The sequence below is a fragment of the Bos javanicus genome, chromosome 8, assembly GCF_032452875.1.
Source record: "Bos javanicus breed banteng chromosome 8, ARS-OSU_banteng_1.0, whole genome shotgun sequence".
In the NCBI taxonomy this organism is placed as follows: domain Eukaryota; kingdom Metazoa; phylum Chordata; class Mammalia; order Artiodactyla; family Bovidae; genus Bos; species Bos javanicus.
The window spans coordinates 1690455-1716710 of record NC_083875.1 but is presented as its reverse complement, the minus strand read 5'-3'; the positions used below and the strand labels follow the sequence as shown (position 1 = coordinate 1716710).

General features: G+C 43.7%; 1 protein-coding gene across 1 annotated transcript; it reads left to right on the top strand.

Annotated features, from left to right (window-relative positions):
* On the top strand, positions 1-24963 carry CBR4 (carbonyl reductase 4). The gene is made up of 5 exons (XM_061424901.1): positions 1-337; positions 2269-2389; positions 3006-3142; positions 7328-7462; positions 21233-24963. Exons 1-5 carry the CDS (start codon positions 196-198, stop codon positions 21409-21411), a joined length of 714 nt encoding a protein of 237 aa, XP_061280885.1. The 5' UTR covers positions 1-195; the 3' UTR covers positions 21412-24963.
* Positions 24964-26256: the final 1293 nt, after the last annotated feature.

Sequence of the window (26256 nt, the reverse complement as noted above, 5' to 3'; positions counted from 1 at the left end):
CTGACGTCGACGCGCCAACGTGACTAGCGGTCGCGGCTCTCTGGGTTTCTGGGCCCGCACTGGTTCCAATCCGGCGGCGAGAGCCGTAGGCCCGCGATTCAGTTTGAGCGCGCCGCGGTGTGTGAATTTACGAGGCCGTTGGGAAGGGCCGTCTCTTGTAGCCTCTTCCCCCGGGCCTGCGGCTCCGCGTCCCAGATGGACAAGGTGTGCGCCGTGTTCGGAGGCTCCCGGGGCATCGGCAGGGCGGTGGCCCGCCTGATGGCCCAGAGAGGCTATCGACTGGCCATCGTCGCCCGGAATCTGGAGGGGGCCAGAGCCGCGGCCGGGGACCTCGGCGGTGGGTACCGACCGGGGTCGCACCCCCTCTTCGCGCGGCCGGTGTAGGTACAAGAAGCCGTCTTGGGCGCTCTCCCCGCCATGCTGGGCGAGGGGCGGCACAGGCGTGCTCGGGTCTCGCGAGGAGGCCCGCGCGTGTGCGCATGAGCAGGGAGTGCCGCCTCGGGCCGCTGGCGGCTGCACTAGTACGGGATGTGCGTGGGCTCGCCTCTCGGCGTCCACAGCGTTGAAGCACTCTTATGCCCTGATGACCTTCACCAAGGGACAGTGAGATTGTTCCGGCAGATTCCGCTTAAATTTCATCCCCCCCTGTATTAGGAATGGATTCACAGTTGCTTTGCGAATTTCGGTCTCTGGCTGGTAGTGAGACGGGGTGCTGTGAAGGATCGAGCTCTCAGCTAGAGTTAGGAGGGCTGGGCTCAGGGGCACCTCGTCCACTGTCGGGGCACCTTTACGCATCGTCGCCCCGACTTCACATAAGTCTCCAGAGGTTTAAGAAGGTAATTTTAGTGTTAATGTACCACGCAAGGTTAGCCAGAAAAGAATTGTTTACCTTTAAAAAAAAAAAAAAAGGCAGAGTGTTAAGTGGTATAATGAATAAAGAGTGCTTTCTTTGAAGTTTAATTTTCTTTTTTTTTAATTTAAACATTTCCAGAAAGTGGACTTTAAAAAAACATTGAACAGTTTTTAGTAAAATTTTTTTCATGATTTGAGCATTTTAAAAAACAGCTTCCTGCTTTGTTTCATCTTTTCTAATAGTCACGCTATAATAATGGCCATATAAGATTGTGTTATAGTTAAACAGAAAAACCCTAGAGTTTATTTCAAAGCCAAGAAACCAGTTCGACAAGAATGTAACTGAATTAGACATTAAGCTTATATATGCAAGCGTGTTCAGTCGTGTCCCACTCTTTGCAACCCCATGGTCAGTAGCCGCACCAGGCTCCCCTGTCCATGGAATTTTCCAGGCAAGAATACTGGAGTGGGATGCCATTTCCTTCTCCAGGGGATATTCCCAACCCTGGGATTGAACTCGTGTCTCTTGTGTCTCCTGTATTGCAGGCAGATTCTTTACTGCTAAGCCACTGGGAATGTCTCAAGTTTACAAAATAGGAATATAAAACTGAGAGAACTGCTGAATTAAATGGCATAGGGTCAGTGTCAAACTGTAAATATTGGTAGGTGACTCATACAAAGTGCTATGAACATGAGAAAGGTGCTCCCTGACTTTTGTTGATTAAAAAAGTGTTTTAAGGTTTACATTCTGTTGCATTACTTTGCTTCTGCTTGTTCCCCACCTTCCTCCATCCAGTTTCTTAGACTGAACTCCATGAGATCAGGAATCTGGGACTTAATCATCCTTTATCTCAAGTTCTGGATAGAACAGATCTAAGGCTTCCATGGCTCAGATGGTGAAGAATCCCTCTGCAATGCAGGAAGACCCAGTTTGGATCCCTGGGTTGGGAAGATCACCTGGAGAAGGGAAATGGCTACCCACTCCAGTATTTTTACCTGGAGAGTTCCATGGACAGAGTAGCCTGGTGGGCTACAGCCCAAAAGGTTGCAAAGAGTCAGACCCTACTGAGTGGGACATAACTGAGTAATTGACACTACTACACTAGTTCATAGGACTTCCCTGGTGGCTCAGACAGTAAAGCGTCTGTCTACAATGCGGGAGACCCAGGTTCGATCCCTGGGTCGGGAAGATCCCCTGGAGAAGGAAATGGCAACCCACTCCAGTACTATTGCCTGGAAAATCCCATGGACAGAGGAGCCTCGTAGGCTACAGTCCATGGGGTCGCAAAGAGTCGGACACGACTGAGCGACTTCACTGACACTAGCTCATAGTAGGTGTTTGATGAATGTGTACTGAATCATTTTTACAGCCAAGGTATACTTTATTAGTAATTCTAATTTAATTTTGTTGTGTAGGAGACCATTTGGCATTGAGCTGTGATGTTGCCAAAGAACATGATGTTCAAAATACATTTGAAGAGATAGAGAAAAATTTAGGTCGCGTTAATTTCTTGGTAAATGCAGCTGGAATTAACAGGTTGGTCACAAACTTCAGTACATTTCTAATTTTTTTTCGTCCTAATTTTCTTTTGATTAATATGAGTTAGTATATTAACTTGTTTTACTTCTAATTGGAAGAAAAGTTATGTATTTTAAAATTTGGTCTGTCAAGCTGCACACTTTTTTCATTGTTTTATATTGAGATTATAATAAGGGTTTCGTTTAGTTTTTTTGCATGTCAAAATGTTATTTTATTACAGAGGAAAAAAACCTTTTTAAACTAAACGTGTGCTATTGGAATAGTTATATGTGTGTGTGGTACAGGTATAATATGATGTCTGGGAAGTGCACATATTAAGGGTACAGTTTAGTTTCAACATTGTAATCAACACCCATATTGAGCTAAAGAATTTTACCAGAAACCAAATGACTCTCTTGTTTTCTTCCCAGTTAGTACTTCCTGGGTAACCACTGTTGTGACTATATATGTTTCCTCACAGATCAAGTTTAAAATGGGCTAACTCAGAGGCAAAGCTCTTCTTATATTCTACTTTTAGAAAAAAAATATTATCTATTTCTTGACTTTTTAATTTGTCTTGCCCCATTTTTAAATCACACGGGATTGTTTTGGTTTGATTTTGCTTTTTTCGTAGGGATAACCTCTTAGTAAGGACAAATACTGAAGATATGCTCTCTCAGCTCCATACTAACCTCCTGGGCTCCATGCTGACCTGTAGAGCTGCCCTGAAGACAATGATTAAACAGCAGAGAGGGTCCATTGTGAATGTAGGTGAGTCTTTACCTCTGCGTGTATAGTATTATCTCATGGCACCACAGAAATTTAATCAGCTGATTTGGAGTTTATTTACCTGTGAAACTTGGACAGAATGTGTCTTTATTACCCATGGAAAAAGGATTTTATTAACTGATTAATAGGTGAAACAGGAATCAGCAATTCACATCCTTCTAGCGGTCAAGCACGTGTTATGGAGTGACACCACCAGGGACTGGGGAGGTGACAGCACACACCTGGAGATACCTGACCTGAGGCCCCCAGCTTTGGAGTCCAGAGGCTGTGTGGATAGCTCCGATCCAGCAGGTCGTTGCTATGCACAAATGTGGTTCAGTTTGACCAGCTCTTTTGCACATTTAAGAAAAATTGGACATCCTGATTCTTACATGAAACCAAATTTTCAAAATGTGATCAAGGAATGAAAAACTTGTAGTTGGTGAGGGCTAAAAAATGACTTCTGCAGCAGCTGTGTGGGTCACTAGCAAATCCAGCACAGAGGTCTAAGAGGAGGTTTTCTTAAGAGAATAACCTTTTCAGTGTTTAGAATGGATGTTAAGTAACTCCTGGGCTTCAGTTCACCGGCCCCATAGGGCAGAGTGGAGTGTATGCCTGTAGACTTTAAAATGCAGAGTGACTTGAGATTTCGTTTCAATGTGGTAATTTGAGAATAGGAGCATGCCTGCCGTCTCCCATTTAAGTGGTGATACCTTATAGGCCATAAAAAAGGGATGCTGCTCCTTAGAGTAAGTGACCCTACTCTAAAACAGGAAGTGTTTTTCCAAGCCAGAATACAGAGTGCTTCCTTTTTGAAATTGACCAAAGGAAAGAATATTGTGCTAATAAGAATTAGAACGTTTTGGATATTTACCCTTAAAAATATGAGAGGTCAATTTTCTTCTGAAAGATTAGTAACTGAGCTGACTTTTGCTATCTGACATAGCCAGGTAATGATCTGGGTTCTTGTAAGCTGGTATACTACCATGCACATCTCTCCTGGTAAAGGGGGGTATTTGTTCAACTTGGAAACATCCCCTCTTTAGACATGCACAAAACAAACCCCCTATCAGCCTTTTGCTTACATGCAGACTTTTAGACTTGTGCTGTAAGTCAATAAAATAGACTACTGAAAATAAGTTAGGGGTCTCTAGGGGTCTCTATGACCAAAGAGGTTACTGTAAATTTCTGGAAAGGACGTTGGTATTTCAGAAGTTAGCCCTTTGCAGAGGAACAGCTGTGTGTGGTGGAACCACAGCTGCTCAAGCCTCCTGCTCAGCCTTGCCTCCAAGTCTTTATTTTTCTTTTTTGTGTTTCTCTTTGTTTCTCTTCCTCCCCCAGACCCCACCTGCATTTCCTCTGTCTGATCAGAGTGTCTTTTCTCACTCTCTCTGCACTCCTTTCTGTTCCTTTGTCATTAACTAACATGTAACACCTAGTGTGGATAAATATTTTATTCTTGGACTTGCTGATCATAAGAAGTATTTGGAGTTTTTTTTTTTTCTCTCTAAAATTCAGTTCAGTCGCTCAGTCGTGTCCGACTCTGCGACCCCATGAATCACAGCACGCCAGGCCTCCCTGTCCATCACCAACTCCCGGAGTTCACTCAGACTCACGTCCATCGAGTCAGTGATGCCATCCAGCCATCTCATCCTCTGTTGTCCCCTTCTCCTCCTGCCCCCAATCCCTCCCAGCATCAGAGTCTTTTCCAATGAGTCAACTCTTCGCATGAGGTGGCCAAAGTGCTGGAGTTTCAGCTTTAGCATCATTCCTTCTTTTTTGAGGTTCTTGGTTACTTTTTATATTACCTGAAGGAAAGTTACATGGCTCAAAATAGCCTGGAGTTCAAACTCCCTTCCAGGTCTGCCGGGGATCAGCCCCGGCTGATCCAGGGTATTCGAAGGAGAGACGGCGTAGGCGAAGATCAGGAAACAACTGCTTAATTAAACGTTAATTAAGGATATAAAGAGTAATAGAATAAGGATAGCTCAGTAGGAAAATTCAGTGGAGAAAAGAGGCTGAGTAGCTTGGTTTACGCGGGAGACCAATAAAACTTCAAGACAAGAAGTTTGCACCACTTACGTAGGCCGCAGGCGTCCTTCCGTTCTCCCGAAGGAGAGGACACACTGAGGCCTCCCCGGTCGGATCTTAGAAGCCCAGGCATAATTAGTAAGCATGGTGGGTTCCGCGCTCCAGATGGAGACTCAACCAGAGTGAGAGAGAGAGCGACATGGGGAGACCAGTATTTCTAGAAACTGATCCCAATTCTTTATTTTCCATGGTCTACTTTTATACACTGAGATGTTATGCAAAAGTCACTTGGGGACAGCAGTCCTGACTTTTATCAAAGTCAGGTGCTTCACACAAATGTATACAGAGGTCTTAGGGGTGTTACATCATCTTCTGGCCAGGGGGGGCCTGCTGACAATTTACGACCCTCTCCTTGTGACAACGGTCAGTCAACCAGGACACTTATTTCTCCAGGGGTGATTATTCTTAAAACAGACACCACCCAAATAAAGTTACATTCCTATAGGGTGACGGTGTAGTGGGTTTTAGTTAAGGAAAGAATTTACTTAGCCTAAGGTCTAACGTGATTAATATCAAAGGTTAATACTTATTTCTTCTATATATTCATTAATGTGTGTAAGGGCAGGGGATGTGGAGACTTAGCAACAAACATTGGCTCAACAAATGAAAAACCCTTCACCAATACAATTTCTAATCAGCCCATTATACTTATACTAATAGTTTTCTAACTTTTCTAAGGAACCTGTTTTTAGAAGGTTTAAAGCATCTCGTGCCTCTCACGGTTGGGAGGCTGTGAGCAATCACATGTGGCCGGACAAGCCTGTCAGGCAGGCTAGAGAACCTTCAGAGGAGTTTGTAGGTTAAAACACTCTTATCACGCCCAGGAATTATTATTAACTGGAGCTCTAGGTTAACTCCTTCTCCGAAAGAGGTGGTGGGGGACAGACCCCCGTAAAGTCAGAGATGTAGGTGAGAGCACAAAGTAGTAAAGTAGGCAGGCTCTGGTTATGGGGGTAGATGCTCGAGGAGTTCCAGGGGGACTCCTGAGGCTCGATCCCGCCTTTGCGTATGTCGAGCCTCCTTCCTCATGACCTTTGTCGCGGGCGGAGTACCTCACTCTGGCCCCCAACACAGGTCCTCCCCACCATTCTATGCAAAACAAAGAACTCTCTCACCCAAAGAAAAAAGTGGACATCAAGGTTGATTATGACCAGCTCCTAGCCAGTCCAGCCTCTGGCCGATCTCCAGAATTCTTTGCCCCAGCCATTTAAGAGATAACTACTCTGAACAACCTTGGAGAAGAATAGGTCTCCTTAAGACAGTAGATTTCCACATACATGCCTATATATACTTACTCTTTTTTTGGGTTAGTGCAGCAGCTCACTAATCGGAATGCTGCCCCTTTTCGCCTCATTAAAGGTGATCTGTTCTTGTAAAGTGCCAGTCTGGTTCTTTTTCTGAACCTCGCCTTCTCTAACTCCCTTACTCTACATTACATATACAGGTCATTGATGCAGAAAATGACTTCCCCAATTTCTGTTCTCCAAGAATTTATTTGCATACAGTTGATACTTGGGTTATAAGTTATTCTTTCATATTCATATAATTGAGCCACCCAAGAATCTTTAACTAGGCAGTACAAGTTGATACATCTCTGAAAGTAACTAAATTACAATTTTACAAAAAGTTTACAGTAGAAGCTTTGTTAATTTAATCAACAGTAGTTGAAATTTAGTAAAATTTATCTTCAAATGAACTGTTTTTTAGCTGGAAATAAAAACTTCATGCAATGTCATAAAATCAGTCTTTACTTGGCTTGTCTGTTCTGGTTTTAACCTCTTCCTCCTGGAAGCCTCTATAAACTCTGTAGGCTTTTTATCATGCTCCACCTCCTCAGAGATGAGCATGAGTGCTGTCATTTAGTGGATCAGTTCTCAGCCCCTGCCTAGTCCTCCGGGTTCTACATGAGCTTCTTTCGGCTCCTGTTTCTGAGCAGACTCTAAGTCTTGCTACTCAAATGACAATGGTTAGAATTCCTCATTTTAGCAAAAGACGAGGTAAGGGTTTGTACCTTGTTTGTTTACTATAGACTATCTGAACGTGCAGAATAATAACCCTATGAATGTAGTTTGAATTTGCTCTCATTTCTTTTTCTAGGAAGTGTTGTTGGTTTAAAAGGCAATTCCGGCCAGTCTGTATACAGTGCCAGTAAAGGAGGATTAGTCGGATTTTCACGTGCTCTTGCCAAAGAAGTAGCAAAAAAGAAAATTAGAGTGAATGTAGTTGCACCAGGTGAGTGGAAACTTTTTTCTTTTAATTTATGTGAATCTATGGTTTTATAAATGGAGAAGGCAATGGCAACCCACTCCAGTACTCTTGCCTGGAAAATCCCAGGGACAGAGGAGCCTGGTAGGCTGCAGACCATGGGGTCGCTAAGTCAAACACGACTGAGTGACTTCACTTTCACTTTTCGCTTTCGTGCATTGGAGAAGGAAATGGCAACCCACTCCAGTGTTCTTGCCTGGAGAATCCCAGGGACGGGGGAGCCTGGTGGACTGCCATCTCTGGGGTCGCACAGAGTCGGACATGACTGAAGCGACTTAGCAGCATGGTTTTATAAAATAATAGCAAAGACCGGTCTTGTGTCTGTAAGCACTTCTCAGGGGGTTGGGGACAGGAGCCGGGACCCCACAAAGAACATGGAGCATGGTGGTGGGGGGTGTTGAACTCTGTCTGATGGGGCTGGGGGCCAAGACTCAGGCCAGGCATGCTGTATCTGTGCTGGACACAAGAGAAACTCCCCATTTAAAAGTCAGGCATAACTTGGAACTCTCAAGAACTGAATGTATGAATGTCAAGTAGGTGGGATGAGGCGTATTGGTGACGTATATACTGCAGTTGAGCCCAAGTTGTACCCCTTGGCAGAACTGTTTGCATTTTAATTGTCTTTGTCCTCTTTGGGGATGTGTTATCTGTTTGCTGCTCACGAGGATACAGTGTTTGCTAATTTAGACGTTGTCAGTTTGTCAAAGCAGAACTTCAAACAATGCATCCATTCCCTAACATAGTCCCTGCATCTAGATTAAAGAAATAACACGTCTTTATATTTAAAATATCTGAATAGCACTGTCATACAGTGTGCTTTTCATAACAGTACGAATCAGAGGAGGTAATCCAACAAGGCTGCCTTGGTGATGTCCTTTGCACATTTCATGACATAATTGCCTGCAGTAACTGACTTACTGATAACCTGAGAGACTGCGGGTTTGGTTCCAGACACCCCAGTAGAGCTTGTATCACGGTAAAGCAATCAGCAAACCTTGTTTCTCAGTGCATATAAAAATTATGTTTATACTATACTGTAGTCTATTAAATGTGCAGTAACACTGCATCTAAAAAACCAATGTTCATACTTTAATTTAAAAATACCACAAGATCCTCTTTGACCCATCTCCTAAAGTAATGGAAATTAAAAAAAAAAAAAGCAAATGGGACCTAATTAACTTGAAAGCTTTTGCACAGCAAAAGACACTATAAATAAGATGGAAAGGCAACCCTCAGAATGGGAGAAAATAATTGCAAACAACTGACAAAGAATTAATCTCTAAAATATATAAGCAGTTCATGCAGCTCAATATGGGAAAAACAAACAACCCAATCAAAAAATGAGCAGAAGACCTAAACAGACATTTCTGCAAAGAAGACATCCAGATGAGCAATAAACATGTGAAAATACGCGCCACATTGCTCAGTAAGACACACGTACCCCAGTGTTCACTGTAGCACTATTTACAGTAGCTAGGACATGGAAGCAACCTAGATGTGAATCAACATCTGAATGGATAAAGAAGCTGAGGTACATATCAGTTCAGTTGTTTAGTAGTTCCGACTCTTTGTGACCCCCATGGACTACAGCATGCCAGGCTTCCCTGTCCATCACCAACTCCCGGAGCCTACATAAACCCATGTCCATCACACTGGTGATGCCATCCAACCATTTCCTCCTCTGTCGTCCCCTTCTCCTCCCACCTTCAATCTTTTCCAGCATCAGGGTCTTTTCCAGTGAGTCAGTTTTTAGCATCAGGTGGCCAAAGTATTGGAGTTTCAGCTTCAGCATCAGTCCTTCCAATGAATATTCAGGACTGATTTCCTTTAGGATAAACTGGTTGGATCCTGGTTGGATCTCCTTGCAGTCCAAGGAACTCTTGAGTCTTCTCCAACACCACAGTTCAAAAGCATCAGTTCTTTAGAGCTCAGCTTTCTTTATAGTCCAACTCTCACATCCACACATGACTACTGGAAAAACTATAGCTTTGACTAGACGGACTTTTGTTGGTAAAGTAACATTTCTGTTTTTTAATATGTTGTTTAGGTTGGTCATAGCTTTTCTTCCAAGAAGGAAACATCTTTAATTTCATGGCTACAATCACCATCTGCAGTGATTTTGGAGCCCAAGAAAACAGTCTGTCACTGTTTCCATTGTTTCCCCATCTGTTTGCCATGAAGTGATGGGACTGGATGCCATGATCTTAGTTTTCTGAATGTTGAGTTTTAAGGCAGATTTTTCACTCTGCTCTTTCACTTTCATCAAGAGGCTCTTTAGTTCTTCGCTTTCTGCCATCAGGGTGGTGTCATCTGTATATTTGAGGTTATTGATACTTCTCCTGGCAATCTTGATTCCAACTTGTGCTTCATCCAGCCCAGCATTTTGTATGATGTACTCTGCATATAAGTTAAATAAGCAGGGTGACAATATACAGCCTTGATGTACTCCTTTCCTGATTTGGAACCAGTCTGTTGTTCCATGTCCAGTTCTAACTGTTCTTCTTGACCTGCATACAGGTTTCTCAAGAGGCAGGTCAGGGTCTGGTATTCCCATCTCTTTCAGAATTTTCCACAGTTTATTGTGATCCACACAGTCAAAGGCTTTGGCATAGTCAATAAAGCAGAAGTAGGTGTTTTTCTGGAACTCTTGCTTTTTCAATGATCCAGCGGATGTTGGCAATATGATCTCTGGTTCATCTGCCTTTTTAAAGTCCAGGTTGAACATCTGGAAATTAATGGTTCATGTACTATTGAAGCCTGGCTTGGAGAATTTTGAGCATTACTTTGCTAGCATGTGAGATAAGTGCAATTGTGCGGTAGTTTGAGCATTCTTTGGCATTGCTTTTCTTTGGGATTGGAATGAAAACTGACTTTTTCCAATCCTGTGGCCACTGTTGAGTTTTCCAAATTTGCTGGCATATTGAGTGCAGCACTTTCACAGCATCATCTTTTAGGATTTGAAATAGCTCAACTGAAATAGCTCAATTCCACTTCCACTAGCTTTGTTTGTAGTGATGCTTCCTAAGGCCCACTTGACTTCGCATTCCAGGATGTCTGGCTCTAGGTGAGTGATCACACCATCGTGATTATCTGGGTTGTGAAGATCTTTTTTGTATAGTTCTTCTGTGTATTCTTGCCACCTCTTCTTAATATCTTCTGCTTCTGTTAGGTCCATACCATTTCTGTCCTTTATCGAGCCCATCTTTGCATGAAATGTTCCCTTGGTATCTCTGATTTTCTTTTTTTTTTTTTTTGCCAATATTTTTTTTTTTCAGTTTTTTGTTTATTTATTTATTTATTTTACTTTACAATATTGTATTGGTTTTGCCATACATCAACATGAATCCACCACGGGTGTACACGTGCTCCCCATCCTGAACCCGCCTCCCACCTCCCTCCCCGTACCATCCCTCTGGGTCATCCCAGTGCACCAGCCCCAAGCTTCCTGTATCCTGCATCGAACCTGGACTGGCGATTCGTTTCACATACGATATTCTACATGTTTCAATGCCATTCTCCCAAATCATCCCACCCACCCTGCTCTCCCACAGAGTCCAAAAGACTGTTCTATATATCAGTATCTCTTTTGCTGTCTCACATACAGGATTGTCGTTACCATCTTTCTAAATTCCATATATATGCGTTAGTATACTGTATTGGTGTTTTTCTTTCTGGCTTACTTCACTCTGTATAATAGGCTCCAGTTTCATCCACCTCATTAGAACTGATTCAAATGTATTCTTTTTAATAGCTGAGTAATACTCCATTGTGTATATGTACCACAGCTTTCTTATCCATTCATCTGCTGATGGACATCTAGGTTGCTTCCATGTCCTGGCTATTATAAACAGTGCTGTGATGAACATTGGGGTACACGTGTCTCTTTCACTTCTGGTTTCCTCAGTGTGTATGTCCAGCAGTGGGATTGCTGGGTCGTATGGCAGTTCTATTTCCAGTTTTTTAGGAATCTCCACACTGTTCTCCATAGTGGCTATACTAGTTTGCATTCCCTTTTCTCCACACCCTCTCCAGCATTTATTGCTTGTAGACTTTTGGATCACAGCCATTCTGACTGGCGTGAAATGGTACCTCATTGTGGTTTTGATTTGCATTTCTCTGATAATGAGTGATGTTGAGCATCTTTTCATGTGTTTGTTAGCCATCTGTAGGTCTTCTTTGGAGAAATGTCTATTTAGTTCTTTGGCCCATTTTTTGATTGGGTTGTTTATTTTTCTGGAATTGAGCTGCAGGAGTTGCTTGTATATTTTTGAGATTAGTTGTTTGTCAGTTGCTTCATTTGCTATTATTTTCTCCCGTTCTGAAGGCTGTCTTTTCACCTTGCTTATAGTTTCTTTTGTTGTGCAGAAGCTTTTAATTTTAATTAGATCTCATTTGTGTATTTTTGCTTTTATTTCCAATATTCTGGGAGGTGGGTCATAGAGGATCCTGCTGTGATTTATGTTGGAGAGTGTTTTGCCTATGTTCTCTGAGAGTTTTATAGTTTCTGGTCTTATGTTTAGATCTTTAATCCATTTTGAGTTTATTTTTGTGTATGGTGTTAGAAAGTGTTGTAGTTTCATTCTTTTACAAGTGGTTGACCAGTTTTCCCAGCACCACTTGTTAAAGAGATTGTCTTTTCTCCATTGTATATTCTTGCCTCCTTTGTCAAAGATAAGGTGTCCATAGGTGCGAGGGTTTATCTCTGGGCTTTCTATTTTGTTCCATTGATCTATATTTCTGTCTTTGTGCCAGTACCATACTGTCTTGATGACTACGGCTTTGTAGTAGAGCCTGAAGTCAGGCATCTGATTTTCTTGAAGAGATCTCTAGTCTTTCCCATTCTGTTGTTTTCCTCTACTTCTTTGCATTGATCGCTGAGGAAGGCTTTCTTATCTCTCCTTGCTATTCTTTGGAACTATGCATTCAGATGCTTATATCTTTCCTTTTCTCTTTTGCTTTTTGCTTCTCTTGTTTTCACAGCTATTTGTAAGGCCTCCTCAGACAGCCATTTTGCTTTTTTGCATTTCTTTTTCTTGGGGATGGTCTTGATCCCTGTCTCCTGTACAATGTCATGAACCTCCGTCCATAGTTCATCAGGCACTCTATCAGATCTAGTCCCTTAAATCTATTTCTCACTTCCACTGTATAATCATAAGGGATTTGATTTAGGTCATAGCTGAATGGTCTAGTGGTTTTCCTTATTTTCTTCAATTTCAGTCTGAATTTGGCAATAAGGAGTTCATGATCTGAGCCACAGTCAGCTCTTGGTCTTTTTTTTGCTAACCGTATAGAGCTTCTCCATCTTTGTCTGCAGAGAATATAGAGTTTGGCAATAAGGAGTTCATGATCTGAGCCACAGTCAGCTCCTGGTCTTTTTCTTGCTGACTGTATAGAGCTTCTCCATCTTTGTCTGCAGAGAATATAATCAGTCTGATTTCGGTGTTGACCATCTGGTAATGTCCATGTGTAGAGTCTTCTCTTGTGTTGTTGGAAGAGGGTGCTTGCTATGACCAGTGCTTTCTCTTGGCAAAACACTATTAGTCTTTGCCCTGCTTCATTCCGTATTCCAAGGCCAACTTTGCCTGTTACTCCAGGAGTTTCTTGACTTCCTACTTTTGCATTCCAGTCCCCTATAATGAAAAGGACATCTTTTTTGGGTGTTAGTTCTAAAAGGTCTTGTAGGTCTTCATAGAACCGTTCAACTTCAGCTTCTTTAGCGTTACTGGTTGTGGCATAGGCTTGGATTACCGTGATATTGAATGGTTTGCCTTGGAAACGAACAGAGATCATTCTGTCGTTTTTGAGATTGCATCCAAGTACTGCATCTCAGACTCTTTTGTTGACTGTGATGGCTACTCCATTTCTTCTAAGGGATTCCTGCCCGCAGTAGTAGATATAATGGTCATCGGAGTTAAATTCACCCATTCCAGTCCATTTCAGTTCTCTGATTCCTAGAATGTCAACGTTCACTCTTGCCATCTCCTGTTTGACCACTTCCAATTTGCCTTGATTCATGGGCCTAACGTTCCAGGTTCCTATGCAATATCGCTCTTTACAGCATCGGACCTCGCCATCTGAGCCACCAGGGAAGTCGAAACATGTATTACTGTATGTAAAATAGATGGCTGATGGGAAGTTTCTGTATAACATGCAGAGCTCGGCCCACTGCTCTGACAACCTGGAGAGTTAAGATGGGAGGGTGGGTGGGAGGCAGGATCTCGAGGGAGCGTTTATATCTGTACCTGTGGCTGATTCACGTTGTTGAACGGCAGAAACCAACACAACATTGTAAAGCAATTATCCTCCAGTTGAAAATAAACTAAAAAATACTTTATTGCTAAAAAATGCTAACCATCATCTGAACCTTCAGCAAGTCAGTCTGTAGTGCTGACATCAATGGTCACTGATTACAGACACCACAACAAATACAGTAATAATGAAAAGTCAGAAATACTGTAAGAATCACCAAAATGTGACCCAGAGTCACGAACTGAGCAAAGGCTGTTGGGAAAATGTCACTGATGGACTTGCTTGATCCAGAGTTACCACAAACCCACAACTCGTAAAAACCCCAAAGTGCAGTATCTGCAAGGCCCCTTAAAACGAGGTCAGCCTGTACTCCAGAAAGCCAGTGTTTGTAGAGAAGAAAGTATTAATGTCACAGGTCACGTACGTTTGTTTTCAAAATGGAGAAGATGCCTTTCACTGGGTGTCACTGCGCCTCAGAGAGCTACCCCATATTCACATTAGAATTTCAACACGGAGAGGAATTTGAAGGAAAAAAGATACTTTACGCAGACTCAGGAGGGAGAATTCTTTTGAAAACTGACTCTGAAGTAGTTGATTTTAACAGTGATTGTAGCTGTAGTTGCTTCTTTAGTGAGTGAAGGGCCTCTGTGTGATTCCTTTTATATCGTTACAAACTTTAAGTCTTTTTGGGTTTTTCATAATATGATTTTTCTAAACTGTCTGGATCTTCCCATTTTATAACTTTTACCTTTACATTATTTGCCTTTTGACAAATTACTAGTTTATAAATATTGTCTGGATTAGTTGAGGCTAATAAAAAGGTGCTAAAACTCAAATCTGCGTTATCACTCGTGAGCTGGTATGATGGCAGGCTTGGTTATTGTGCTTTCAAAGACGATGGATACCCTCCTGAACTTCCGCTGGCTGCCACGGGACCTCTGTCCCAGCTTGCCGAGGGCACTGCGGCCGGTGCGCTGGGGGTTCGTGAGGAGGCTGAGCGCGACCTGGGCCGCTCTGCCCAGTGTGGCCCAGAGCTGTCCACCAGCAGGGACCTGTCAGGAGTGGCCTGCGTCCCCGTTGAGTGTTCAGTCAGACACTGGCTCCATATCCGTAAACATTTGAGAAGTGACTCGCTATGGGTGCATTCTTTTTCTAAAGGTAATCCCGAAGTGGCCCTGTGGTCCTGACAGCGCGGTGAGTGTGTGTGTGCTTCGTGCGGCCCAGCAGGGTGTTAATGTGAGCCGACTTTAATGTGCAGAGTAGATGGTTTGTGGGTTGGGGGCTCTGTTACGTGCTTCCCACTTTGCGGATTGCAGCAGTGTGGGTGATGGAGAGTCAGCTCTGGGTCACAGTGAGCTGCGAGCTGCATGCTTGAAGCATGATGCAAGTGTGCCTCACGTCTAGTAACTCATTCAGCAGACTCCCCGAGTGTGTCCCGTGTGCCAGGGCTGGCAGCGCTCCAGATTATAAACACGAATAAGGTGTTTGTGTCACAGGGAAGTAAGTGCAGTGGGAAAGACAGGCGTGTAAACAGATAATTACACTGCCATGTGATGAGTGCAAAGTAGGTACCCGCATGATGCTATGGAAACGCTGGAGAAGGAATGCTTAATTTTGTCAGTCAATTAGTTGTTAAGGCAACAGACTAAACAGTGCGGATCCAGTTGTGTCCAAAGGGAAATTTTGTGAGTGTTAGAGAAGTGTGCTTGTATAGCCTTTCTAGAGATATTACTTTCCACTGCAATTTACACTGCAGGAAAGAAAAAACCTGTTGCCAGAAATGTGGACATTGAGTAGAGTGACTTTTATTATATTATATTGGCTGTAGTATAATATATGAAATTGACTATGCTATAAGCCTGGTATGAATATGCTTCATCAACCAGGAGCAAAGTACAAGCTGAAATGGTAGCATCTAATTGATTCTATGGGTTATTTGTTAATTTTAGATAGTGATTTCAACCAGATTCTTCAGATCTTTGAACAGAGCTGAGAAATATCAGAATTAATATTTTTATATTTTTTAATTTATTTATTTTTTAATTGAAGGATAACTGCTTTCAGAAGTTTGTTGTTTTCTGTCAGACAGTAACATGAACCAGCCGTAGGGTGTACATATATCCCCTCCCTCTTGAACCTCCCTCCCATCCCACCCCTCTAGGTTGATACAGAGCCTCTGTTTGAGTTCCCTGAGTCACACAGCAAATTCCCATTGGCTATCTATTTTACATATGGTAATGTAAGTTTCCACTTTACTCTCTCCATACATCTCACCCTCTCCTCCCCTCCCGCCTTTCCCATAGGTCTATTCTCTATGTCTGTTTCTCCATTGCTGCCCTGAAAATAAATTCTTCTGTATTATCTTTCTAGATTCTGTGTATATGCATTCAGTTCAGTCCAGTTCAGTTCAGTCGCTCAGTCGTGTCCGACTCTTTGCGACCCCATGAATCGCAGCACGCCAGGCCTCCCTGTCCATCACCAACTCCCGGAGTTCACTCAGACTCACGTCCATCAAGTCCGTGATGCCATCCAGCCATCTCATCCTCTGTCGTCCCCTTCTCCTCCTGCCCCCAATCCCTCCCAGCATCAGAGTCTTTTCCAATGAGTTAACTCTTCGCATGAGGTGGCCAAAGTACTGGAGTTTCAGCTTTAGCATCATTCCTTCCAAAGTATACGATATTTATCTTTCTTTTCCTGACTTACTTCACTCTGAATAATAGGCTCTTAGTTCATCCACTGAGTCATCAGAAATGACTCAAATGTGTTCCTTTTTATGGCTGAGTAATACTCCATTGTGTATATGTGCCACAGCTTTATCCATTTATCTGTCAGTGGACATCTAGGTTGCTTCCATGTTCTAGCTATGGTAAGTAGCACTGCATGAACACTGGGTTACATGTGTCTTTTTCAGTTTTGGTTTCCTCAGGGTATATGCCTAGGAGTGGGACTACTGGGTCATATGGTGGTTTTATTCCTGTTTTTTTAAGGAATCTCCATACCATCTTCCATAGTGGTTTTATCAGTTTATATTCCCACCAACAGTGCAAGAGGGTTCCCTTTTCTCCACATGCTGTCCAGCATTTATTGTTTGCAGACTTTTTGATGATGATCATTCTGACTGGTGTGAGGTGGTATGTCATTGTGATTTTGGTTTTCATTTCCCTAATAATGAGTGATGTTGAGCATCTTTTCATGTGTTTGTTAGCCATCTGTATTTCTTCTTGGGAGAAATGTCTGTTGAGGTCTTTTTTTCCACTTTTTGATTGGGTTGTTTAATATGTTTATTTTTAATGTTAGTTTTCCTGGTCACCTTCAAATGGAGATTCCGATGAAGGAAAAATCAGTTAAAAAGCGAATCAGAAAAAACAAAAACAAGCAAATTAATAGATTAGCCTCTCATTTGCTTCCTAATGATTTTTAACTTTTAAAAGATAAGTTAGTTGCTAATTTTGGTATTACAGTAGCTGTAAATTTCCCGTCGTTGATAAATGTTACTGATTATTATTGAACATGAGAAACAGAATATTTGATAAATTGAAACTATTTTGGATACATTACTTTTAAAACTGTGTTTTCAATAGGTAATAAAACACATAGTACAAAATTCAAAAGTACAAAGAAGCTTAAAGTGAAAAGTGGGTTGTCTTCTGGCCATCCAGTGCCTTCCTCAGAGGCAACCCCTGCAGCTGGGTTTTCTCTGTGTTTCACTTACAAGCTGGTAAAGTGTATGTGTGGTGTGTGTGTCATTTTCTGTGCAGTTCATCTATAAGCCAGTTAGGTGTGTGTGTGATGTGTATAATTTTCTCTGTATTTCATGTATTATCCAGTAAAGTGTGTGTGTGGCATGTGTAGTTTTCTGTGTATTTCATATGTAAGCCAGTAAAGTGTGTGTGTGTGTATAGTTTTCTCTGTATTTCATATGTAAGCCATTGACGTGTGTGTGTGTTCTGTCCAGGAGGCAGCCTCTGCGATAGCTCTGAGGGACTGGTGCAAAGAGCCAAGATACATGGGAGTTTTTGTGACGAAAGCCAGGTTGTCAGAACATCACAAGATTACTATTTACTAGAGAAAACCAGACCTCTCAAATTAAGGAATTTAGTGCTCCTCTGTGTATGAAGATGCAAGTGTCTGGGCTCCCTGAAGTCACTCCTCTGACATGTGCTCGGCTAACATCTGGGCCAGCGTCCTGGGCTCCCATCCTGAGCCCCCTGCAGGCGCAGTGTTGGGGCGGGGTCCCGCAGGGCATGGCCTGCAGTGGCAGCAGCCTGTCCGTGTCTGCCCGGAGGCCCTCAGGGCTCAGCGATGTGGCGCCGATTGCAACAGCCTTTGTTTGCTCATGTAGCAGCAGCACGTGTCATTCACAACACATATGTGTAAGAATGTTCTGTACCTTGCTTTCCTCATAGAGCAATCTCTGCTGGAGTTGATTCCATGTTGCTACATGTAGAACTGTTTTACTTCTTAAATAATAGGTTTATGGCAGTGTAATGACATAGTGTAATTCGCCCATTTAGAGTGTCTGATGTACTGAGTTGAGTGCAGTCACACAGTCGTTCCATCATCACTGCGGCCCACTTGAGAACACGTATTTTCATCGTCCCAAAAGAAACCCTGGAGCCCCGAGCGTTCGGGAGTCCCCATTTCCTTCAGTCTCCCCAGCCTTTCGCAGCCACTCACCTGCCTCCCGTCTGTCCGCAGAAGTGTGGCTGCTGTGGCCGCTGTGCACTGTGCTGCCTGAGGCAGAAGCCGGAGGTGTGCTTCACGGGTGCGCGGGCGTCCTGTGACCTCTGCCTCCCAGGGGGCGCTTCCGCTGTTGTTCTTGCTCTTTTGCTGGTTCAGCTGCTGACACTGCGGCTTGTGCATGATTTACTTTGCCCTCACATGAGTGCGTGTCACGGGGGACTGAACCTCCGAGGACTGAAGCGTGTGACGTTTGGACAGATGGCACGGCAGTCACGGATTTCTCCGGGGACCCTCAGTGTCTTTTTCAGTTGAGGCGCTTTTGTGCTCATGACTGGGGCCGAGGCTGGCTGGCAGGTGCTGCAGAGGCTTGGCAGACGCGCGGCGGACACGACTTTCGCTGCTCTCCGGCGCTGTTTGGCGGGCAGCGGCTTGTCACGCCGCCTCCCTGTGCATTTTCACAGACGTAATGTTAGGACACACACACTTGCCCTGGTGAAAGTCTTGGTCTAGCTTTTGGCGACAGTCTTATTTTATCTCCCTAAAGAAGTGTCTGGGATTATTTTAATTCTTTCTAGGTCCTAGGAACTTGTGTCAGAGGACAGACATCTAAGCAGGGAGCTTTATCCTGCAGGTGGTGGTGCTGGTGCCTGAGAGAGGCTGACATCCTGGTGTCTTATTCAAGTGTCACATCTCTGCTATAGATCAAGCTGTTCAAAGCTAAATGAGTAACCAAGCCATATGGAAGTGAGATGCTGTTTGTTTATACTCTGTAGCTAGCCAGGGCTTCCCTGATGGCTCAGTGGTAAAGAATCCACCTGCCAATGCAGGAGACATGGGTTTGATCCCTGAGTCGGGAAGATCCCCTGGAGAAAGGAATGGCAGCCCACTCCAGTATTCTTGCCTGGAGAATCCCATGGACAGAGGCGCCTGGTGGGCAACAGTCCATGCAGTCCTGAGAGAGGCTGACATGGCTGAGCAACTAAACGGCAACAACAACATAGCTAGCCAAAAATGGGTGAAGGAAGTTCATTTCCTTGGGAGCCGACAGATATAAACCCTCACTGGACAAGAACCATGCACTTGCTTTTATGAGTAAGACTATTGGTTCCTAAGGCATTCCTGTCTGGAAGAAGTGTACCAAGCATGTTGTCATGGATGTGAAGTGCAGCAGCCGCACCCGTGTCCTCAGCTGAGCTCCTGTCCCTCCATTCCCTCGCTGGCTGAAGGAGAGATGGCTTTGCAGCCACCGAAGCCTCTGCCTGGTCAATGGCAGTCACAATGACATCGTCTTCACACAGTGGCACCGACTGGGTTTTTCATTTTTATAGCCCAGCTTGAAAGGCATTGTACATGTGTATGTAGTAAACGAGCAGTAAAGCAGAATTTCCAGAGCTTCATAAAATGGCAAATTGCTTTGGGAGATAGTCCTCTGGGGTCGAGGAGGGAGCAGAGGTTGGGAAACAGTACAGGCACAAATGTGGGTGCGTGGAGCGTTTACAGACTACTGATACCCCTGCACGGGTCTCTTCTGAGACGTGACAGAGTCCGGGAGCCTGTTTATGTGCAGTGCCCTGGTTGTGAATGTATTTATAATTCAGGACCCTGTTGTTCACGAGCTGCAGCATAAAATAGTAGTGAAATTTGGTAGGGGCCTGGACTAGTTTCCCTAGAGACTAGCTTCATGCTTTTGGTTTGATTCCTTCTTGTTTTTTAATTTTATTTGACTTTGGGAGATGATATGTATGAATTTTAAGAAGCTGCAGCTAGAGACTTAGGGCAGTTAAACTGCTGTCCATGATGCAGTGGTGAATGCGTGGTAATGCATTTGTCAAACCCAGACAGCTGTACAGCCAGCGGCTGAGCCCTGACGTGAGCCGTGACTTTCCTCTGCGGCACTCCTGGTCCGTCATGCAGCACCCTCAGGCAGGGCGTTAATACTTGGGGGTCGTGGGGGACGCAGTGTGGGAGGGGCTTGTGTGGGATTCCCTCACCTTTCTGATCAGTTTTTCTGTAAAGCTGCAGCTGCTCTAGAAAATAAAGTCTATTATTTGGAAAAAAAAAAAAAAAAAAGCTTCTGGCAGTGAGAGAACGGTGCCTGGGTTTGGGACAGGTTCCTACTCTGCTTGTCCAACATCGTGTCCAGGAGCAGATGCCAGTGCCAGGGACAGCTGCCTTCCTCACAACCTGGCCTCTGCCCCCAGTTCTGGACTGGCAGCCACTGCTAGGCTCCCTGACTTACAGGTTCTCTGAGGAGTTTGTTCTTGTTTAATCACTCAGTTGTACCCGACTCTGTGACCCCATAGACTGCAGCACGCCAGGCCTCCCTGTCCATCACCAACTCCCGGAGTTTACTCAAACTCATGTCCTTTGAGTCAGTGATGCCATCCAGCCATCTCATCCTCTCTTGTCCCCTTCTTCTCCTGCCTTCAATCTTTCCCAGCATCAGGGTCTTTTCAAATGAGTCAGCTCTTAGCATCAGGTGGCCAAAGCATTGAAGCTTCAACTTTAGGAATGGAATTGAGGAACTGAATTCTTATTCATGTTTATATCCATCCACTTATATTGTGCTAAGAGTTGGACCAAATATTTGGTGGTCAAATATTTTAGTGTTGAGTAACTCTTCATTGAACTAAACTGAATAAAAGATAAGGACTTGAATGTTTGATTATTAGCAAAATTCTGTTTCCTAAAACAAGGTTTATTAACAACCTCAAATTAAATTTCCAGCAGTGAATGTTTTTAATTGAGCAAGTGTTTCTTAGTGTCTACGTTTTTCAACTAAACAGGCAAACATTTCTCTTTCAGGATTCATTCACACAGATATGACAAAAGACTTGAACGAAGAACTTTTAAAGAAGAATATCCCTCTGGGAAGGTTTGGAGACGCCCTTGACGTGGCCCAGGCAGCCGTATTTCTTCTAGAGTCGCCGTATGTGACAGGGCACGTCCTGGTGGTGGATGGCGGCCTGCAGCTCACCATGTAGCCGGCTCCTGCCACTGCTGTTGGAGTCACGGGCAGTCTCTGTTACTCCTGTGTTTGCTAATCAGACCTGCTGATGCTACAGGTGTTGATTTCTGTCTTCATACAAATCTGTCTGTAAAGAACAGTGGGAGAGCAGCTGCATTTTCCAAATGACACGGGTCTCATGGGCGGTGTTAGTGTACAGTCCCTCCTCACAGGGATCACCTTCAGGAGCCCTGGTCTTCAGATGTTCCCGCCTCTTACGAAAACAGTGTCCTCGTGTCTGCGTGTAACCTCTGTGTACTTTCCATCATCTCCGTTGTTGTTCAGTCACTAAGTTGTGTCTCACTCTTTGCAGCCCCTCACACTGTAGCCGGCCAGGCTCCTCTGTCCATGGAATTTTCCCAGCAAGAATACTGGAGTGGGTTGCCATTTCCTTTTCCAAGGGGTCTTCCTGACCCAGGGATCGAACCTTTGTCTCCTCAGTCTCCTGCTTTGGCAGGTGGATTCTTTACCACTGAGCCACCAGGGAAGCCGGAATCTAAATCATTCTTAGATTACATATAATACCTAACACAGTGTAAATGCTGTGTGAATAATTGAAATGCAGTGTAAATGCTATGTAAATAGTTGATTTTTGGAGCTTTTAAAAACATATTTAGAAATTTAAAAACTTTAAAAAATATATTTTCTATCCATAGTTGGTTGAACCCATGGCTGTAGAAGCCGGATGCAGAGGGCCAGCTGTCTACATTTTGCTAATAAAAACAGATGTTATCTTAATTTATGCATTTTGTTACACAAGTAGGAAAAATTACGAGTCTGATTGTCATTAGATACTTGTTGTGATAGCTTACGGTGAACGGTGTTGGATTGGTGATCTCCGAAGAAGATTTAACTTTGGGACCAGGGACCAGGGTTGATCACTCAAGAGCTTTTGTGTAGCAGAGTTTTATTAAAGTGGAAAGGGACTGAGAAAGCTTCTGACACAGACATCAGAAGGGGGACAGCGAGTGCCCCCCTCACTAGTGTTAGCAAGGGAGTTAGATACTTTTTAGTTAATTGTTACAATAAATCAAAATAATTCCTCAAGTTTGTGAAAATTTTACCAGACCCACTCCCACAATTTACATTTTAGGATAACAGAATTAGAATTTAACAATAGAAAGATCCTAGCAGACCCACTCCCATAATACACATTTTAAGATATCAGGATTAGTCAGAAGGTTTTCAGGAAGGAAAAACTGTCCTCAAGCAGGATACATCGTTGTTATATAATCCTTAGAACAGAGTTTAAACTGAGTTGTTTGTTGTGTAATCATCAGTTCCGGGCTTAAAGAAAAAAATGTTTTATGTGGCTAAGACTAAAGAATGTAAAGAAAAAATTTTTTTGTCCTTTCCTCCTCCTTGAGAACCCCAGACCTCTCTCCTCAGGGACCCCTGGACTTCTTATCAACCTGCCTAGGAATTGACTCTCTCAGCTGGATTGGGCCGAATACGCTAGAAGTTAACCTGGCAGGCCAAGTGCAAGTTAAACAAGTACACCAAAGCAGGAGGACTTGAAGGGCACCCGGCAGGTGCCCTAGCAAGCCCGCTGGAGTTAAACACTGTAGCCCTTTGTCGGTCCCCTGAATAGTCAGCTGTTACTCAGGTTGAGAAGAACAGTTAGACACAGCCGTGACTGGAGTCTGGTTTCTTTGGCGGCACTGCTCCTGGGTGAGCAGCTGGGTACAACAGACTGCGCTGGACAGAGGAGCCTGGTGGGCACAGTCCACGGGCCAGAACTGGACACGACCGAGCGACTGAGCAGCAGGTGTGGATGGCTGACGTGTCCTGTGGAAATCTCAGGGGTGGCGTGGTTAACCCTTGGTTTTAGTACCTGGTCCAGCTGTGAGTCCACAGACCTCATCAGCTTAGGGTGTGGAACTGGTGTTTCTTGGGTTGTGTTTTTGTTTTTAATTCCTCAAAGCTCTCAATTAGCTGGCTTCTTAAAAACAGCATAAGAAATAATGACATTTTAAAAATTTGGAATTTTTGCATTAATGAATATAATAATGATTCTTATGTGAAATTTTAGAAAAATAATAATTGTGAACAATCATTAGTAAATATGCAGCAATAGTGCAGTGTCTTTACAAGGAGCAGGTAAAGCATTAGTCTTGAATGAAAATACTTGTCTGAGATTAGAAATGTCACAAATTGAGTGAAAACATCAGATGATACCTATTTTGCATTGATCTCTTTTGTGAGAATAGCATGATAATTTTAAATATCACTGGGTTCATGTTATTTTTATTATTGTTTCAAATGTTTTAAATATTGCATTTTAAAAAGTAATCTTTTTACAGTTTTTTTTGGAGCTGAACATGATTTTATGTAAACAGATTAATTTTATTTAAAGTCGGTATAAAGGTATGAATAGGATATATAAATAAATGCAGACTGATAAAAATAATAAAGTCAGATCTGTGTTCTAAATCAAGATTCATGATTCCTTAAAAATTCTTTTACACTGATCTTCAAAATAGCCTTTACTTGGAGAAGTCCATTCAGGAAGTAAAAAGGTCAGTAAGTGTCCATTACCACCAGGTTGTCTGCTCAGTGCAGACACGGCGGTCCCATCAGAACTGACCGCGTAGGAAAGCAGCAGGCGGCGGTTTCAAGTTCCGCAGAAAGGACACGCCTTGCCAGCGCTGACCCTGGGCCGGCTTCCCTCTCTGGCTCCTCACGAGGCCACCTTGGCTGGCGGTCAGGAAGGAAGCAGGTACCACTTGAAATAACGACACTGAGGTGTGAGTTACAGGTGGATTTAACATTCAGTTGTGTGTATTCACACGTTGAGAAATGAGCCCTTTTACACTGTCCACCTCTCCCTCCGACATCAGACTGGTGGAGGGTGGAGTGAGGACATGAACAGGCACGGTGAGCCTCGGCCCCTCGGGTGCTCCTGGCCAGATGCTGCAGCCGGGTGTTGGCTGTCAGTCACGTGCAGAGGTTCGAGAGCTTCCCTGACTTCTTAACAAGAAAACTCATCTGCAGGTGTTTTCTGGCACTTACGTGCCAACAGTCCAGCCTGAAGTGAAGGCTTTTTAGAAACTGGTTTATGGTTAAAGCTAGGGTTAACATTTTTGCATGGAATGTTTTTAAATTTGTGCTTCTATTTTTTTTTTTCTTCCATAATCAGTTTATAAGAGGATTTAAAACTGCTTTCTAGGAGAAAATTGTATTATAAATTTGGGGGTGGTGATTTACGTGAAGATGATTTAATGCACATGCTTGTGTTATCTAGAATGACGTGAAATTATTCTAGAATTTGCGTTATGCCTTACATTGCTGGCACATTTTCCCAAGTTTTAAAGACAGAAATATGTGTAAGTTGAAAAGTCATACCCCAGCCCTAACTTGACAAACATGATACTTAATAATTTTTAAATTTGTTTTATATAATTAATCTTTCAGTTACACTGAATAAATAATCTTTCAGTTACACTGTAAGCGCTAGAGGGCAGAAACCATCCTGTGTTTCCATTCCTTTGGTTAAATAACTCAGTAAATATTGGTTGAATATCTACAAGGGGCTTATACTTCCTTCGATTCCTCCACCTTTCCTGCTCAGCCCTGAGTACATCAGGTATATTTCAGAAGTGCACTGATAAATCTTACATGTTTTCATTCAGGGTCATCAGTCTTCCCTTGTGGCTCAGCTGGTCAAGAATCCGCCTGCAATGTGGGAGAACTGGGTTCTATCCCTGGGTTGGGAAGATCCCATGGAGAAGGGAAAGGCTACCTACTCCAGTATCCTGGCCTGGAGAATTCCATGGACTGAATAGTCCATAGGGTCGCAAAGAGTCAGACATGACCTAGCGGCTTTCCTTTCACTTCATCGGTCATTACATGATGCTATGGTGGTGTGGTGGGGTGGGTCACTGAGCTGTATCTTGCTCTCTCAGTACACATCCTGGAATAGTCAGTCACTCAGCTTCCCTTCTGTCTATTTATCTCTGATGCTTACTTTCCACTCCTAACCATTCAAATGCTAAGCTCATCAACTGTTTCTCTTAGGCAACAGAATTGACTCTGTGGTAATTGAGTAATTACCACCAATTTAATTTGGAAGCCTTGGACTGATAATCCAAAGGGGGATGGTATCGGTATCAGCTGGAACCCCCCCCCCCCCCCCCCCCCCCCCGCAAAGTTTAAACACGTGTCAGCAGCCCCATCCCCGTGAATTTTGCTGGGGTAGGGCGGGGTGAGGGAAACCTGGAGATGTTTTTAGGAAACGTTTTCAGCGATTCAAAGTGTTCATTACTTCGGTAAGTTCCGACTGTATACGCGACACTGTAGTCATGGGAAGTACAGTGGTGGGGAAAACAAGCAAACCCAGGTTTCCTGGAGCCCACAGACGGATGGGTTCGGTCGGGGGCAAGCAGACCTTAAACCAGTACCAGACGTCAAAGCACAGCTGAGGTGAGCACGGGAGGGGCACGAAGCTCCTGTTTCACCGACACTCCTGGTGGGGACTTGTCCTGTTCTGGCAAGACAACTGAACTGTAAGTGAAGCCTTGTTCACAGGGAGCAGCATGTAGTCAGCTCGGTGTGGAGGGAAGCTGCTGAGATCACCCTGGTAGTGGTGGTTTAGCTGCTCAGTTGTGTCCGACTCTTGCGACCCCATTGACTGTAGCCTGCCAGGCTCCTCTGTCCATGGGATTCTCCAAGCAGAACTACCGGAGTGGGTTGCCATTGGTGGCTCAGACGGTAAAGCGTCTGTCTACAATGCGGGAGACCTGCCTTCGAGCCCTGAGTTGGGAAGATCCCCTGGAGAAGGAAATGGCAACCCACTCCAGTACTATTGCCTGGAAAATCCCAT